We start from the raw sequence: 17,606 nt of genomic DNA on the forward strand, positions 1-17,606 counted from the left end.
AGTCCTTGAGGCGTGAGCCACCCTCACAGCCTTGTTGATATTCTTTGGGGACCCAGTGTTGTTGAGCACCTGGGGCCAGCTTCCCAGGAAGACACAAGGCAAGGTTGTTGCCCCTTTGACCCTGATCCTTGTAGTGTCTGGTTTCCCAGAGGGGCTGACACAGGGCTGCCTGGCCAAATACCCACCACATAGGCCCAGGGCCTCGAATCCAGCTCCACTCCCAAACTTCCCTGTCCACTCCCTCCTAGTTCTCAGAAGCCACAAGGGGTGGGAACACTCTGTCTGGTGGCACCGTGATGCAAATCCTTCCTTCTCCATGGCCTCTTCCTGCCATAGCCCCTCCCCAAGAGCAAACACACGTGGCTGTGTAGGGAGTAGACAGTGCCATACATGGCCAGGGAACTGGGCTCTGGGCCAAAGCCATCGGCTACATAAGTCCAGGCCCCCAGGGAGCAAGTGCCTTGTCTTAGTCCCTCCTGCCTGCCCTCTGTACTGCCCCCAGGATGGGCGGCAGGAATTGGAGCTGGGCTCTGGTCTGGGCTTCTGTGGCCTTGCTCATGGTGTGGCCAGCAGGTAAGCTCGAAGCCTCTTGCCTTCTCAAAACTATTTTCCCAGAGAGATGACCTCCACCTGGGGATTTCTCCTGCCGAGATGACAGGCACTTCCCACTGTCCCCAACACTGTGGTCCCGGGACCTGGCTTGGAGGGAGGTATCTGGAAGAGAGTAGGTCCTCTAAGCCTCCGGGAATGAACCCCAGGGAAACCCTAAGACGGTCTTGGCTTTGGAAATGAGCAGGAAGGGGAGATGAATGTGAGGACCATAGAGGTATTTCTGAGTCTGAGGGGCCTGCCTCAGAATCAGCAGGGACAGAGACTTCTAGTTAGGACAGGTCTTCCCTTCACTGCTGGGATTACAGGTACCAGGGTGATCTTCACAGAAGCCGGGGACTCCTTGATGGAGTGGATTCTACCTCCAAGAATTAGAGATGGAGCTAGAACAGACCGATAGGATACCCAGAGCTGTAGCCTAAACTATAGCCAAGTCAGGTGGGCTGTGCGACCCTGTCAGCTGAGCGCTTTTCCCTTCCTGTTTGCTCTTGAGAAAGCCGGGATGCTAAGACCGTCAAAAGGTGGCTCCCACAGGGCTCAGCAGTAAGTAAGCAGAGCTGGCTGGAATCCCCAAGTGCTATGACCTCCCCAGGCTCTGAATCCTAGATTGGGAGTTCGAGCAGGAGGGGACCTCAGTTCCAGGCTTCCTATATCTGTGAAAGAAGGCAGTAGATGTGGGGGAAAGGGTACCCCCAAATCCATTCTTTTAGAGCCCGAGAAGCCATGGTCATTTCTCTTGCTTCTAGGACTGTCTGATGGCTGCTGACTGTTCCCCTGGGCCATATTCCTCCATAACAGGGCTCTCCCTGTGTCAGATTCTGTTTGTCAGAGTGCTGAGCTTACCAGTTGAGCAGCCAGCCCTCTTCCCCACTAATTTTACTTGTAAAGGGCAAATTAAGCCTTGGGTTGCTGAAATGTCCTTTTGTGTTAACTGTTGGGGGGTGGGGGTCTTCACTTAGAAGGGATTTAGTTCTTGTCAGGATGGGTAACCTAGACCAAGATGTTGGGTGTGTGTGTGTGTGTGTGTGTGTGTGTGTGTGTGTGTGTGTGTAGGAGGTGACTGACAACTCTCTGGTCAAGTGGAGACTGAGGGATTTCAGCCTGACAGGGACTGGCATAGCACAGGGGGCTTGGGATAGGGGATATTCTTATCCACAGGGCCTTCCAGAAGATGGCAGAGGACAGGCTGGGCCAAGCACACTTGGGAGAGGCTGTGGATTTGGGGTCAAGGATGGACAGAGGGAGTGTCCGTGCCTCTGGGAAATGCAGTCAAGCGGGGCCCTTGAGGAAGGATTAACGCACAGGACAGTCCCTGCGGTTTCCAAAGGTCATCTGGACACGCTGGGAAAATCAAACAGGAAGCCGCACTGCCCATGGCACTGGAGCAAGTAGTCATCTGAGTGCTGGCCTGGGGAACAAGGTCCCTTACAAAGTGCTGGCCTTCAGGAGCCACCAGCCTTCAGAGGCTTGAGTTGTGGAGGTTGAAGCTGTCTCTAGCATTCTAGTCTCTTGCCTCCTGGGCTTCTAGCAGTCAGGCTGTGGAGATGGCCTTGCCCAGAGGCAGTGGACAGTCCAGGCCATCGAGAGTGGACATTCTGCACCAAGAACTGAACTCCTCATGCTACCTGCCCTGACTCATAGATCCAGTCTGGGGCTGCCTTTGGATCTTAGGTTTCTTTCTGTTACGCCACTTGTGGAAACTGCTAGTTGCGTTTTCCCTAACAAAGCCAGCCTTTGTCTTCCAAGGGCCTCAAGCCACCACCCAACAGATGATCATGACAGTTATGATACTAATACTGTTTCCTGATTTGCTTTTCTGACCCACTGGGGCCATCTTCCATATCACTGGCAAGACAAGGTGCCACTGTAGGGAGAAGGACTGGCCTACAGGGACCAGAACTGCTCAGGAAACCTGGCTTTGATGGTATTCACAGACTGAAAGATACTGTAGCTGGTGGGGCTAGGGTCACCAGGCCCAAGTCTGTTCAGGTTTCTATAGATTACAGGAGGGGCTTGTCCTGCAGGCAGAGCCAACCCATGTGCCTCACATTAAGCTACAGATGCAGCCATGGCCTGATGGCTTCTTTTGGAATTGTGTTCCCCTTTCCTGCAGAGAGCCAGGGCCAGGAAGAGCTGAGCGCAGAACATCCAGAACTCACCGGAGACAGTCAGAAAGTGTATAGTGGTATGTGGCTCAGGGGATGGGAGGGGAGGCAGTGATTTGGATTGAGCTCTGGTAGGACAGACCACTGGTCTTCCCACAGCCATTCATCACATCAAAACTCTTAACTGCCTGAAGGCAGTGCTGGGCACACAGAGACCAGAGCACTCAGAAGCGGAGGAGCTCCTGGGCGGATAGGAGAGGGTTTCGGTGGGGGTGAGAGGTCCAGGGGTGATCAATTAGAAATTGTATATCCTGGAACCAACCTGTTAGTCTTGGGCTTCCTGATTTCCTTGGGGTGGGCACTGTGGAGGGTGGGTAGCCAGGAAAGATACCCTCAGCTACACCCCCGTGTGACCTGGCCTTCCTTCTGCAGCCCCCACATCCTCATCCGCACGGCATGTCACCTTCATCCCACCTATCTCTGTCTTCCCAAGCATAAGTGGTAAGTGGACAGCTCCTACTGCCAGCCAGGCTAAGGAGTGGGGGTGCGTGGGCAAGTGGGAGATTGCCTATCTGGTTGAAGCTGACATAGGGTGAGGCTCTGAATAGGGTCTGGAACTTTCCCCGGGAACATCTGTTGACTACTGTGGGGTATCTGACCTGCAGCAAATGAAAAGGCCCCTCGAGGGATGGATCTGGGTCTTTGGGTTTTATTTGAGCCGTTGAGGGAGTGAGACAGAAGAGAGCTACCTTACATAGCTATGGGTAGTGGGGCTTCCTTGCTCCAAAGATATTGCCTTGGCCCTAGGGGGTTGTCCCTTGGATAGCTTGGCATGGAGTGGTGACATTCAGTGATTCCTTCTGGTTTCTCTGTAGCCTTACACCTGGCACACAACGGGAGAGTGTGCAGCACGTGGGGTGACTTCCATTATAAGACCTTCGATGGTGACGTGTTCCGCTTCCCTGGCCTCTGTAACTATGTCTTCTCTTCACACTGCGGGGCCACCTACGAGGACTTCAACATCCAATTACGTCGTGGTCTTGAGGGTTCCAGGCCCACGGTCACCTATGTGTTCCTCAGGGCCCAGGGACTGGTGATTGAGCTGTCTAATGGCTCTGTCCTGGTAAACGGACATCGGTGAGTTGGGCTGCATTCATTGTGGTCTTTAGACCTCAGTGTGTCCCCACTTGGTACTCTGGGGAGGGATCAGGATCAGAGTGGGTGGGGAGGACAGCCCTTGCCTATACCTGCTGAAGGAAGACCAGAACTTTCTGCACAGGGAGGAGCTGCCCTACAGCCGTGCAGGTCTTCTGATGGAGAAGACCAGTGGCTATGTGAAGATCAGCATCAGGCTAGTCCTCAACTTCCTGTGGAATGAAGAAGACAGTGTCCTGGTGAGGACATTCAGTCAGCTCCCTATAGCCCCGATAACCCTACACAGGTCTTAAACAAACTCTTGCCATCTCACATAGCTCCTCTCAATACTACAGATTCCTCAGAGCCCTCCATGGTCTCCCACAACTCCACATTCCCTTCCAGAATCCTCACGGTCTTCATAGACTTCCCTGGAAATTCCCCACAGATTTCACAAAACCCCAGTCACTCATAGCTACCTGCAGTTTTCACCAGTCCATATGGTCTCCACATATCCTCACAGCTCACCTGCAGCCCTTAGAGCTCCTGGACCTATTATAGGGACCCTGCAGAGTATTAGGGGAATACCCTTTCTAGTTCCCTGGGTGAGTGGGGTAGGAAGCTGCCAGGCAGGGCCTGGAGCCAGAGCAGAAGCCCTGAGGCTGAAGCTGCTCTGTCTCACCCTCAGCTGGAACTGGACTCCAAATACACCAACCAGACGTGTGGGCTGTGCGGTGACTTCAACGGGCTCCCAGCTGTCAATGAGTTCTACGCCCACAGTGAGTGTCACTGAGTCTTCGGGCTAGATGGTCCTAGGGGATAGAAAATCTAGGAAGTCCAGGAGGGATTGCAGACATGGAGGATGGAAGTGTGTGTGTGTGTGTGTGTGTGTGTGTGTGTGTGTGTGTGTGTGTTTCCAGGTAAAACCCCCGATAATCAGACCTCTTGACTGAACTTTCTCTCCTGCAGACACTAGGCTGACCCCTGTCCAGTTTGGAAACCTGCAGAAGCTGGATGGTCCCACAGAACAGTGCCAGGATGTCCTACTGTCACCTGCCAACAACTGCACAGATACGGTGAGCACTTTGATCGGGCCACAGTCCCCAAGTCCGGGAACAGTGCAAGGTTGATATAAGACCAAGCACTGCCTGGCCAACGGCTGGGGAACACCGGGTGACCAGATGGAGGGCTTTCAAGCTCCTGAACAATTGGAATAAAAAGCTCCCAGGAGGCTGCTGTTTAGGTCTGAGGGAGGTAGGCCAGGCTGGCCCTCCTCAGTGGGTCCAAAAAGGATCACATGTTTTAATGGACAGTCACAACTTGTCCACAAGGGCACACATGATCTCTGTGTGCAGGTAATGTGTATGGGGGATATGTGTGCCCACCACCATACGGTGAGCCAAAGGCAGACACTCAAGGACACTTAAGAAACCCCTCTTGTGAGCAGGAGGACTCATCCTTTGGATGGGAGTCCATAATCCCTGAAACTAGTAAATACCTGAGTCCTCCCTAAATTGTGAAGTGAAGGAGAATGCTGTTCAGTCCTGGGAAGCCTGGCCCCACACTGGCTTCTCTGGTGTAGGAAGATGTTCAATAGCAGCACTTAGGTGGAGGACACCTAAGGGTGGGTTATGTTTATTCCCTTCTCTGAGCTACCATACAAGAATGCACTCTGCATTCTCCTGTATGCACAAGCCACAAATCAGCATGTCGTGGAGCACTGGAGGTTGGAGAAACAGAGAGGCCCAGGTCATTCCCTCAGAGCCAAGTAGGACTCTGTAACCAGACACAACAAGTTCACAGTGTTTGAGAATAATGTATAAGGATGATGGATGGATGATGAATGAAAGATAGATAGATAGATAGATAGATAGATAGATAGATAGATAGATAGATAGATAGATAGTGGCTGGATGATGAATGGATAGAGAGATGATGGATGAACAGACAAATGGATGGAAGGAACCCAGGGAAGAGGGGCTTCATGTTCTGCCCTTGGAGGGACATGGTCCTCATTGCAAGGTTCATGACAATTCTGCTTGAGGATCAAGAGTTCAGAAGGTGCTTAGCCTCTCTGTGTTCTCCAGGAGGGCATCTGCCGTCACATCCTGCTTGGCCCTGCCTTTGCCGAGTGCATCGCCCTGGTAGACGTCAACGTGTACCTGGATGCCTGTGTCCAGGACCTGTGCCGCTGCCCCACCTGCCCATGTGCCACTTTTGCTGAATATTCCCGCCAGTGTGCCCATGCAGGGGGCCACCCACAGAACTGGAGGCGTTCCGATCTCTGCAGTTAGTACCCTCACCAAAGGATAGCCCAAGGTCTTACTAAGGGCCAGTCTTGAGCCTAGAACATGACTGGGAAGACAAGGTAGAGAGAACCACTTAAGGGTCCCCAAGAGAGGGTGAATGTCATAGACAGAGGAGATAGTGGGCAGAATTGAAGGGAAGAGTCTATGCCTGAAGACTCTAGTGGGCCTTGCTGTGTCCCTGAGCACAGCAAGATGTCGCTCCAGAACCTCAGGGTAGGGTCACCTGGAGGACCGTGGCCTCAGGTGGCCATGGGTATAGAAGGCTGTCTATGAAGTGCTGGGCCCCTGCTTTCCTGCCTACTGCTTTATCCAGGAGATAGCTTTCTGGGACCTCAGTGGACACAAGAGCAAGCAGTGGGCATAACTCCCACTGGCTGGAGTGATCAGGACTCACTTCTCCTGGGTCATGTGCTACTATCTCTTACAGACTGGACCTGCCCTTTCAACATGGAATACCAAGAGTGCAGCTCACCCTGTGTGGATACCTGCTCCAACCCCCAGCGCTCTCAACTGTGCGAGGACCACTGCATGGATGGCTGCTTCTGTCCCCCAGGCAGGCCCTGTGCCCTTTGTCTCCACCTCCAAGGCCACCTTTGGGTTATGGGCACTAGCATTTGACCCTAGCATCAGCTGACCCTCTCAACTCCTAAGGTTGATTGGCCCTACTAGGGGTTGCATCCCACAGCTATGTGCAGAATTGAAACTGATCATTAGCAAGACAGAAAACTGCTGGCCTGTTTCCAGAGAATAGGTGTCTTGGGTCTCTGAGATCAGGTGGGGAAACTGAGGCCCAGAGGAGCTTATCCCCGTCAGTTCAGGCTGGGACAGTATTCTAGACCAGGGACCCTTCCCCCTGCCTAGGACTAGGGTTGTATTGGAGCAAGCAGCCCCACTATCTGTGTGGGAGACATCTGTGTTCACTGCCCCTCCCACCAGGAACTGTGCTGGATGATGTCAGACATTTGGGCTGCCTGCCCCTGGAACAGTGCCACTGTACCCACGGTGGCCACATTTATGCCCCTGGAGAGTCCTTCAACACCACCTGTAGCTCCTGGTAAGCTTAACAGCCTGCATGGAGATATGTGGGGTGAGGCTTGCCTTTGCCCTGTTCCCCTTCTGCTCATGGACTCTCTCCCATAGCACCTGCTTCGGGGGACTGTGGCAGTGCCAGGACCTGCCGTGCCCCGGCACCTGCTCTGTGCAAGGCGGGTCCCACATCTCCACCTTTGATGAGAAACTCTACAATGTGCATGGAGACTGCAGCTACATCCTGACCAAGGTGTGGTCATAATCTGGTCCACAGATACCGACTAGGGTCCTGTCGATGGTCAGGAGCAGGGGTGAAGGCCATGGGATATTCCAGACCCCATGACAAGCTGCCTGTGGAAAACTGGGGTACCTGAGGATACTTGTAGAGTCCCTCCAGGTCTTGAGGGGTTGTGCAAAGGGAAATTCTCCATCCAATCACACATTTTGGGTTTCTTGACAGAAATGTGCAGATAGCAGCTTCACTGTGCTGGTGGATCTTCGGAAGTGTGGAATGACGGACACCGAGAACTGCCTCAAAGCAGTGACGCTGAGCCTCAATAGCGGGGACATGGTGAGGACTGGAGCTCTGACTACCATCACACTCTGGGTTATGAAGAACAGAGGTAGGGAAGTATATAGAGTGGCAACCGGTTAAAGAGAGGCCATCACTCCCTCTCCAAGCCTGCAAGACAGGAGCAGCCACCACCTAGGGAGAGATTCTAGAACCTCCTGCGAGGGCAGGGCTGAGCTTCCTTTTTGGCTCTGTCACTGGATGGAGGGGGGATTCCGTCGCAATTCTTTCTGTAAGTGTCCGGATGGGCCCTGTGGGTACTAACTGTTCCACTGCATACCAGGTCGTCAGGATCCAGGTCAACGGTGCTGTGTTCCTGAACTCCATTTTCACTCAACTGCCCTTGTCAGCAGGTGTGTGGCTCCCTGACACAGCAGGCCAGGCTGCTGCCTTCAGTGGGCGGTCAGCTTTCAGCACTGGGGAGAGTCTAGCTCCTGCTGAGCTCTTTGCGGCTGTTTGTCAGCTCCGGTGACAAGTTGCTACCCCTGTTCTATGGGAGCCCTATGTCTAGCAACACTGTCCACGCCCTATCAGGGACAATTGGCAGTCATTTACATCCCGTGCACATTTGGGGACTTTGGGCATGGGATTTCCTTAGGTGCTCCACCTCCAGTCCCAGCCTGCACTGTCCTGTTTGTTGGGCCAGCTCCCAGCATGCCTAACGTCTCTCCCCTTACAGGCAACGTCACCATCTTCAGGCCATCATCCTTCTTCGTTATAGTACAGGTGGGCACGGGGCTGCAGCTGCAAGTGCAGCTGGTGCCCTTCATGCAGGTGTTTGTCAGGCTGGACCGCTCCTACCAAGGCCAGATGTGTGGTGAGTGAGGCACCAATGGGCTTGAACATAGGGTTGTGGGGGTGGGGCTGTTGGGGCCTTCACAACTCTAGGTTGTGAAGTGAGATCAAGTGTGAAAGATGGTTGGGCAGCATTGGCTCTATGGCTCGGTGGAAACCCCAGCACCACCCAGCATGTCTGACATCTAGTCAGTAACCTGTGGAGTAGCCTGGGAAGACAGCCTGCTGTGCTGCCCTGATTGGGCTAGCCCTGTTAGGAGATTGTCATAGGGGAGGTACTAGGCAGGGACTTTCTCCTCGGTCTTCTTTTAACAATGCTTAGATGGATGACAGCCTGGGGAGAGTGACCAGGTTGAATAAATCACTGACCTCCTGACCTTGGTCTCTAGGCCTGTGTGGAAACTTCAACCAGAACCAGGCCGATGACTTCACGGCCCTCAGTGGGGTGGTGGAGGGCACAGGGGCAGCCTTCTCCAACACCTGGAAGACTCAAGCCTCCTGCCCCAACTCCAAGAACACCTATGAAGACCCCTGCTCATACAGTGTGGAGAACGGTAACCACCCTCTCCAGCCATTAGCCAGTCTGACAGCCCTTCCTGACCTCTGGGCCACAGGAACCCCCAAGGGAAGGGCTCAGAGAACCCCCATGTAGACAGGAAGGCATGAAGGGTTAAGGTTACAGCCAGGGACAGGCTCTGAGGAGCAGCTGAGGGGCAGCCCACATTTCTCCCTCTCCTAGAGAACTTCGCTCGGGAGTGGTGCTCGATGCTCACTGAAAGCTCAGGAGTTTTCTCAGCCTGCCATGCCACTGTTAGCCCGGTGCCCTTCTACTCGGTGAGACCATGATCTGCTGGCCTTGGGTGGGGGTAGGCATAAAAGCCCTTGGAGGCGGGACTCCCAAGGCCCACCCACCACTACCCACTCTGGTGTGTACTTCCCAGGGCAGTTAAAAGATTCACCAATCGAGGAGCTAAAAAAGAAAGCTCAGAAGGGTCCTTCATAGTCTTTGTGCATGTACAACCTCCCTCTTGCAAAGACAGCAGGGTCTGGAGCAGGGTGATCACAAGTAGCCTTTCTCTCCATGGGCCTTCCCTTAAAGGCTTTTCTATGATGTGCCCCATTCACATGGGACAGAGCATCTTCGGGGGAGGGGGGACACCTCAATCCTAAACATCACACCAAAGCCCTAAGCTTTAGCATATCACTCCACCCCCAAGGGTGGGTCTCCAGGTAACCCACTTCCACGACACCTTGCTGGGCACTCCTTCCTGAACTTATCTGGCTTCTGCTTCAGTTTTTTCTGTTCATCCCATCCAGGTTCCCTATGGGAAGCCCAAGTAGAATGACACCTCAGATACAGGTTGACCCTGCCCTTGTCTTACGGACACACTCTTCCTCAGGGCCCCTCCCCGCCTTAGGCTTCACGCGTTCTAGCTTCTATGCTCAGATCCCAGGCCTGGCCTCTAATCTGGCTGCCACTTTGCCCTGTGGCCTCTGACTCTGTCTTTAATGCCAAGCCTAAGCCAACCCTCCACGGCACTGCTTGTCAAAGTCCCTTATAGGGTGGCTCCTGCTGGGAAGCCACAGGCCCAGGCCTTGACCGGGGTTTGGCGGATGCAATAGGAAAGTTTAATGAACAACAAGGGGACTTAGGAGACAGAGGTTCCTGACTCCTTGATGTCCTGTCTCCCAGAACTGCTTGTTTGACACGTGCAACTGTGAGAATAGCGAGGACTGCATGTGTGCCGCCCTGTCCTCCTACGTGCGTGCCTGTGCTGCCAAAGGCGTGCTGCTCAGTGGCTGGAGGGGCAAAGCCTGCTGTGAGTACGCTGTGGGCCACCGAGGCTTTGTCACAGGGTATACATCCCCACGGGGATCCTGCCACCCTGGCACAGGGGCCACTTAGGACCCTCGGCAGCAGTAGCTATTAGTCCTCTGTCCCATGCCTACTGTGCAGCATCCTGTTGTGTCAACAAGGGTGTTGGTTTGAGGCAGGGAAGAGCAAGGGTTGGGCCAGTTCCCCAGTCACTGATCTCTCTGTCCCCTGTTCTTCCTATAGACAAGTACATGAACAACTGCCCCCAAACCAAGGAGTACTCCTACTCAGTGAGTACTTGCCAGCCTACGTGCCGCTCTCTAAGTGAGGTTGACGTCACCTGCAGCATCCCCTTTGTGCCTGTGGATGGTTGCACCTGCCCTGAAGGTACCTTCCTGAATGACAAGGACCACTGTGTCCCAGTGGAGGAGTGCCCCTGCTACTTCCATGGAACCGTGGTGGCTTCCGGAGAGGTTGTTATGGACAACGGTGTGGTGTGGTAAGGAGACTGTTCTCACACCCTTCCCCATCCTCACAGGTCTGTGTCAGCAAGGTCTCTAGCTGCTGGTCTTTCTATACCTGAAAGTTTGTATGGCCTCCTCACTGAGGGTTTCAGGACATACTTGGGGCATGTTGGGTGTTGGGGGCACCTTTCAGACGCCCCTGAGAAACAGCAGGGGGGTTGTTCTGAGGGTCCTGTGATATCGCGTGCAGAAGCACTCACAAGCAGTTCTCAGCCGAGGTCCTACTCCCCCCTTGACCTCAAAGGCAGTTCCTTTACAACTCATGGTATAATCGAGCTTTCTGGGACTATACCAAAAACCCAGGACAAGACAGAAAGAGAGGTTCGTCTTGGCTCACAGTTTTGAATGCTCAGCCTATAAGGATATGACTGAGTGGTCCAATGACTTTGGGCCTGTGGTAAGGCAGCGCATCATGGTAGGAGAACATGTAGAACATAACTCATTGCATAGCAAGGAAGAGAGGATGGGCAAGTTAGGGTTAAAGCCCCACTGTCCCCTTTAATGACCTAACTTCTTACCATTTGGCCCTACGTAAGGGCACTACCGTCTCAGGCTGGTGGCTGAACCTTGAGTGTGTGAGAATGTGGGGTCCAGGGTCTTCCCATGGGCCCCTAACAGCAGGCACCCTCTTGGCCTTGGGAGGAGACAAGGAGTTTCATGAAGGCCCAGACCTTGGTGGGGTATGGGAAGTGCTGGGGTTAAGATGTAGGAGACACTAGGCCCAGAGCAGGGCTGCTACTGTCTCTTGTAGCTCGTGTACAAATGGGAAGTTGACCTGCCTGGGAGCCCTGATGCAGAGAAACAAAGGTAACATTCCATTCTGACCAGCCTGTACTCGGCCATGGCTACTGTGCCAGGATGCTCTACGGAAGGCAGGTCTGTGGGCTTTCCGGCAGTGTAGCCATAGAGCTCTTGGGGGTTGTGGGTTATACCTTCTGTGGCAGGTCCACATAGCCTGGATGCTCTGGAAAGAGCACAAGCCACGTAAGACCCTAGCTCACTACGATCTTAGCAGTAAGACAGGGTTGGGGGGATGGCAGGGGCCAGGAGTATCCCACCCTAGGTCTCTCTCACATGCTTGTTCCCTGCAGAGTGCCAGGCACCTATGGTATACTTGGACTGTAACAATGCCTCAGTGGGTGACCACGGGGCTGAATGCCTCAGAAGCTGCCACACGCTGGATGTGGATTGCGTGAGTCCTCTCAGTTCTAATGCCAACCCTTGTCTACCGTCTTAATCTGCAGGAAGGGTGGGGAGGGGGCAATGTCACAGAGCAGTCAATGGCTTTGCGTCTTGCTGCTCCTTAATGGCTCCTCCTGAGCATTCCCAGGACTGAGTCTGCTTGCTCCGTGTCCTGGAAACCTAACAGGGATGAGGGAACAGGCAGCTGTCTCAGTCCCTGACCAGCCAACTTTGTCTACAGTTCAGCACACAATGTGTCTCGGGCTGCGTGTGTCCCTCAGGGCTGGTAGCAGATGGGAATGGGGGCTGCATTGCTGAGGAGGACTGCCCCTGCGTACACAATGAGGCCACATACAGACCTGGGGAGATCATTCGGGTAGACTGCAATAACTGGTAAGTCTTGGGATCTCAGAGGGGGTCAAGAGGCATCTACAGGGACACTGGTGTGAGATATTGATATTTTAGGGGCCTCAGCATGTGTCTTGGGGCCAAGGTACTCCCAGGACCCCATTCTGTGGAGGAAGGACTGTTTATCGAGCCTAGGGTGATTGGAAACACAGCCACACATGACCAAAGCTTGACTTACACTGAGCTTAATTCCCCAAGTGAAGTGGCTTGCTAGCACAGGACCAGGACAGCTGGTCTCAGAGGACAATTCCCTTGTCAGCAATGACCTTTCCTTTCCCAGCACCTGCCGGAACCGCCGGTGGGAATGCACCAACCAGCCCTGCATGGGTGCCTGTGTAGCCTATGGGGACGGCCACTTTGTTACCTTTGATGGTGAACGTTACATCTTTGAAGGCAACTGCGAGTATACCTTGGCTCAAGTATGTAGTCCCCTCCCAGTGGATCACCCTTCTCTGTCCTTCTGGTTATTTCTGGGCTGTAACCAGAGCCTCATTTCCTCCTTTCTTAGGACTACTGCAGAGGCAACACCAGTACTGATGGGACCTTCCGTATTGTCACTGAGAATGTCCCCTGTGGGACCACAGGAACCACCTGCTCCAAGGCCATCAAGATCTTTGTGGAGGTTAGTACATTTGTAGCCATTGGGAACTGCCTCCTTTCCTCTGCAGCTCCATTCCTGGTTCTCCAGCCAGGAAGTCTTCTCAAAGGAAGGATAATGAGAGACCCAAACTGGAGACTTATAATGGATTCTACCGTCTTCCATCCTTCCTCCAGAGTTAGAGCAAGGTTAGCAAGGTCTTGCTCCATATAGGTCAGGAGGATCCTTCCTGCCTCTCTGAGCTACGGGCTCCAGGAGTCCTTGGTGTGTGGCAGCATTGCTCCAGTCTGTCTCTAACTAATCATGACCTTCTGTTGTATGTCTGTATGTCTCTGGCCACAACAAGACAGACATTAGACTTAGGGGACACTCAGGTAATTCCAGACAGCTTACCTCAAGATCTTCCAATGGCTCTTTTTTTTTAGTAGTGTTGTTTTTCACATCCTTGGAATTACTTGGCATATTTGGGAAGGATATCATACCCAGTACCTTACTTCTGGCTGAGTAAAGTCAGATTTCACAGAGCAGAAAGCAGAGCTGCTGGCTTGGGATGCATCCCTTCCAGAGTGGAGGAAGGCAGCATCAGGTCACCTGAGGTGGGTGAGGGATGGTGTGAGACAGCAGTGCACATGTGAGCTTTTGGAGATCTGCAGCTATGTGGCTTGACTCTCTCCACCCCTCACATAGCAAGTCTTCATCTGCTGAGGTGTCCTCCAAGGGGAGCAGGCAAGCTCTTCATTTCTTAGCTCCCTGAAACCATTGCTGCCCTGTACTGTATCTCTCCATCTACAGAGCTATGAGCTGATCCTTCATGAGGGGAACTTTAAGGTGGTAGCGCGAGGGCCAAGTGGGGACCCTCCGTACAAGATCAGATACATGGGCATCTTCCTGGTCATTGAGATCCGGAGTGGGATAGTCGTGTCCTGGGACAGGAAGACCAGTGTGTTTGTCCGGCTGCAGCAGCATTATAAGGTAAGTGTGGCCACCATGTACCCTGCTTCTAGGCTCAGCTCCGACAGGTCTAAGGCTGGAAGCTGACAAGGCAACTGAGGGCTGATCCACATTGAAAAGCCCTGGCCACCAAGGTCACACACAATGCCAGTTTCCAAGAGGGATGAGTTAAGATCGCAATGAATAATGGGTGTACTGAAACCAAGATTGGTGGCCTTGCCCTGTCCACAGGCCTGTGCAGAGACAGTCTTCTATAGAGAAGACGTGCAGTTTACCCTCCTGCCCCAGGACCTACTTCCTATATAACATTTCGTTTGGAAGTTCACTGGGTACAATCCAGGGGAAATGGGTTCTCCCTATGTTCTACTCCCCATCCAGGCTCTGTGCCACCTCACGGAACTGTCTGAGGATTCTCTCTCCCTATGTGTCTGCAGGGTAGGGTCTGCGGCCTGTGTGGGAACTTTGATGACAATGCCATCAATGACTTCACCACACGCAGCCAGTCTGTGGTGGGTGATGTGCTGGAGTTTGGAAATAGCTGGAAGTTCTCCCCATCCTGCCCGGATGCCCCAGTTCCCAAGGATCCCTGCATCGCCAACCCTTACCGCAAGTCCTGGGCCCAGAAAAAATGTAGCATCATCAACAGCGCAACTTTCGCTGCCTGCCACTCTCAGGTAGGGCCTGGTCTTGGTTCGCAGGACTTGAAATTGCCTGCTTCTTCCTGGTAGGACTTGAGTCTTGCTGACCTAGGCACATAGCAGAACCTTGAGGGTCATCCTGACCCAGTCAGAGCACATGGCTCTGGGTTTTCAAGTTCTAGGCCTAAATCTACTGCAAGATGCGTGGGCATTCATGCATATATCCCCATCATGGAGTCATCTCCACTATTTTGGGAGCAGCCCTTCACTACAGCCACCATCCATGACTCTCAATGAATTTCCGTCATCATCTTCCTGGGTGACCCCCAGACCTGTCTAGGGTACATCAGAAACACCAGCGGGAAGTGGTAACTGGCTCTCATTAGATCTCCTAAGGCTACCTTCTATTTCTACAACCAAGACTCAAGTGTCCAGCTAGGAAAGGAGCTTCACAACTCAGGCTTTCAGGCCATGACCAGAAAGTGCTCATGGATCATGGGCAGCCAGTGCTACTCACCTGTGCTGAGCACCTCAGGCCACCACACCAACCTTGTGAGCAGGTGGACAGGGGTCCCTCTGGTTACCATGCTCTTCATATCTTGGTTCACTGTGGCCTGACAAGGCTAACTCGGAGGTGTCCTTGTTGGCAAGAGCAGGAACCTAAGTCCATTCCTGGGTCTTTCAGTTGGCACAGTGTGAGTGGGAGGTGCTTTCCTCCACAGAATTAGACAGTTAACGACATGTCCCATGGCTGTGCCAGTCTGGACGTTAAAAAATGCTGAATAGGGACCACCCACTACTTCAGTGGTTCTTAACCTGCTGGTCCTGACCCCTTTGGGAGTCGCATAACATACATCCTGTACATCAGACATTTACATTACAATTTGTAACAAGCAAACTTACAGCCATTAAGTAGCAATGGAATAACATGGTTGGGGTCACCACACCGTGAAGAACTGTACTAAACGGTCACGGCATCAGGAAGGTTGAGAACCATTGCACTACTTCCTTGGAGCATGTCTGGAAGGTCAAGCAGTCTCTGGGAACCAACTCATTCAAATGGATGGGGGATAAAATTTGCTGTCTCTCAACAATTCTCCACAGGAATGAGGTCAGGGAGGGGCTCGCACCCAAAAGCAAACCAGGGAGCCACCAGAGGTCATGGGCACAGCAATCCAGGGAATAAGTCAGTTACGGGAAGGCAGACATAGGATGGAGGCCGGTGCACTGGGGCAAGAATACAAGACAGAAGTGCAGTGCTCTGCAGGTATAAAACCTGTGGATCATATGACTAGATCAAGTAAAAGGATCCGCCGAGCGTTAGTGAAGGTGCGCAGGTGTGCAGGTGCACAGGTGTGCAGATGCACAGGTGTGCAGGTGCTTGTGCGTGAAGGAAAGCAGGTGTGAAAGTGGGGCAGCTACAGGCGGTCAGTTATACTGCCTGTAGCAGTATAGTGAGTATGCAGGTGGGCACACAGGCAGGCAGATGGGCAGGTGAATACTTGTGTAGGTGCGGGTGGGGAGGTACACAGTGCCGTGCAGGTGAGCATCTGTGCAAACAGACAGGTGGATGGGTGCACGTATGGGCAGGAGGGAAAGTGCACAGGTCAGCAGGCAGGCAGATATGCAAGTGGTTAGGAGGGTAGGTGAACACACGAACAGGTGTGCAAGTTCATAGGTGGGCACTGGTGTACATCCAGGCGTGTGCATGGGTGGGAAGGTATGCGTTTTACAGGGGTGCAGGTGCTGTACAGGCAGTGAACATGTAGGTGTGCAGATAGATATATAAGCAGGTGCACAGGTAGCCAAACAGATAGGTATACAAGTGGCTCACCATATGTGTGCCATATGTATACCTATACAGTAGGTATGCCTATACAGATAGGTATATTATTCAGGTATTCAGGCAGGTGTACAAGCTGTCAGATGAGCAGGTATAGGAGCACGGGCATATGGGTGGACAAATGGCAGGTTATGGGTATGCAGGTGTGCAAATATGTAGTTATACTAGCGAGTCAGAAAGGTGGTGTCGAACCAGTCCCATTTGGAACACTGATAGCAGCCACAGTCCCAGATCAGACTTCCCATAAGTGTGGGTTTGAACTATGGCTAACTCTGCACCCTTCCTCCATGTTCAGCTGCCCCGTGACCTGGGTAGACATTGCTGTCCTCCCTGAGTGGTACTTTGGTCCCTCCATTCCAGGTTGACTCTACAAAATACTACGAAGCCTGTGTGCATGATGTGTGTGCCTGTGACTCAGGAGGTGACTGTGAGTGCTTCTGCACTGCCGTGGCCGCCTACGCCCAGGCCTGCCGTGATGTGGGTGTGTGCTTGTCCTGGAGGACTCCAGACATCTGCCGTGAGTGGGGCTCTGCTTATGGGATTGAAGGGTGGGGCTGGGGCTGGGGTGGGTGGCAGTCTCTATACCTCCCTCGTGGCTTGGAGTCTGGCCATTTTGACACGTGAGTGTATGGTTGTGGGTGGGGGCGTGTGTGCATGTGCACGTGTGTGTTTGCACATGTGTCCACATATCTATATACATGTATGGCTCTTTGACCTGACAAGTGGTAGTTGAAGTTGAGGTCTCCAGGACATGGGGTAAAGAATGAACCCAAGGAAGCTTCTGCCTACCTCGAGGCCTGTGTATCTGGGTGCAGCCCAGCATGAGACCTAGCAGGCGCCTGCTTAGCTCTGGCCTTCTTGCTCAGCTCTTTTCTGTGACTACTACAACCCTCATGGGCAATGTGAGTGGCATTATCAGCCCTGTGGAGCCCCCTGTCTGAAGACCTGTCGGAATCCATCTGGACACTGCCTGGTTGACCTGCCAGGCCTAGAAGGTGAGGGTAGAACCTTTGGGCCCCGTAACCCATGCACGGTACCTTTAGGGCAGACCCAATGTACTGGGGGTTCTCTGCCACTGCTTGGAGGCTGGGCAA

At 53.2% G+C, this 17,606-nt stretch overlaps 1 protein-coding gene across 1 annotated transcript in view; it reads left to right on the forward strand.

The window, feature by feature from the left end:
• Positions 1–458: 458 nt before the first annotated feature.
• Muc5b (mucin 5B, oligomeric mucus/gel-forming) overlaps positions 459–17,606 on the forward strand; it is a 31,968-nt gene continuing 14,820 nt past the window's right edge. Inside the window, exons 1-27 of the mRNA NM_001427156.1 lie at positions 459–573; positions 2,723–2,794; positions 3,147–3,215; positions 3,590–3,851; positions 3,994–4,108; positions 4,537–4,627; positions 4,818–4,924; positions 5,936–6,137; positions 6,585–6,710; positions 7,094–7,211; positions 7,298–7,436; positions 7,647–7,757; positions 8,041–8,110; positions 8,437–8,574; positions 8,942–9,106; positions 9,292–9,386; positions 10,246–10,372; positions 10,612–10,867; positions 11,644–11,699; positions 11,984–12,084; positions 12,316–12,467; positions 12,763–12,901; positions 12,991–13,104; positions 13,873–14,052; positions 14,466–14,705; positions 16,873–17,029; positions 17,379–17,507. Coding sequence (NP_001414085.1) covers positions 504–573; positions 2,723–2,794; positions 3,147–3,215; positions 3,590–3,851; positions 3,994–4,108; positions 4,537–4,627; positions 4,818–4,924; positions 5,936–6,137; positions 6,585–6,710; positions 7,094–7,211; positions 7,298–7,436; positions 7,647–7,757; positions 8,041–8,110; positions 8,437–8,574; positions 8,942–9,106; positions 9,292–9,386; positions 10,246–10,372; positions 10,612–10,867; positions 11,644–11,699; positions 11,984–12,084; positions 12,316–12,467; positions 12,763–12,901; positions 12,991–13,104; positions 13,873–14,052; positions 14,466–14,705; positions 16,873–17,029; positions 17,379–17,507 — 3,601 coding nt within the window. The 5' untranslated portion in view covers positions 459–503. The remainder of the gene's footprint in view (positions 574–2,722; positions 2,795–3,146; positions 3,216–3,589; positions 3,852–3,993; positions 4,109–4,536; positions 4,628–4,817; positions 4,925–5,935; positions 6,138–6,584; positions 6,711–7,093; positions 7,212–7,297; positions 7,437–7,646; positions 7,758–8,040; positions 8,111–8,436; positions 8,575–8,941; positions 9,107–9,291; positions 9,387–10,245; positions 10,373–10,611; positions 10,868–11,643; positions 11,700–11,983; positions 12,085–12,315; positions 12,468–12,762; positions 12,902–12,990; positions 13,105–13,872; positions 14,053–14,465; positions 14,706–16,872; positions 17,030–17,378; positions 17,508–17,606) is intronic.

The sequence above is a fragment of the Rattus norvegicus genome, chromosome 1, assembly GCF_036323735.1.
Source record: "Rattus norvegicus strain BN/NHsdMcwi chromosome 1, GRCr8, whole genome shotgun sequence".
Classification (NCBI taxonomy): Eukaryota; Metazoa; Chordata; class Mammalia; order Rodentia; family Muridae; genus Rattus; species Rattus norvegicus.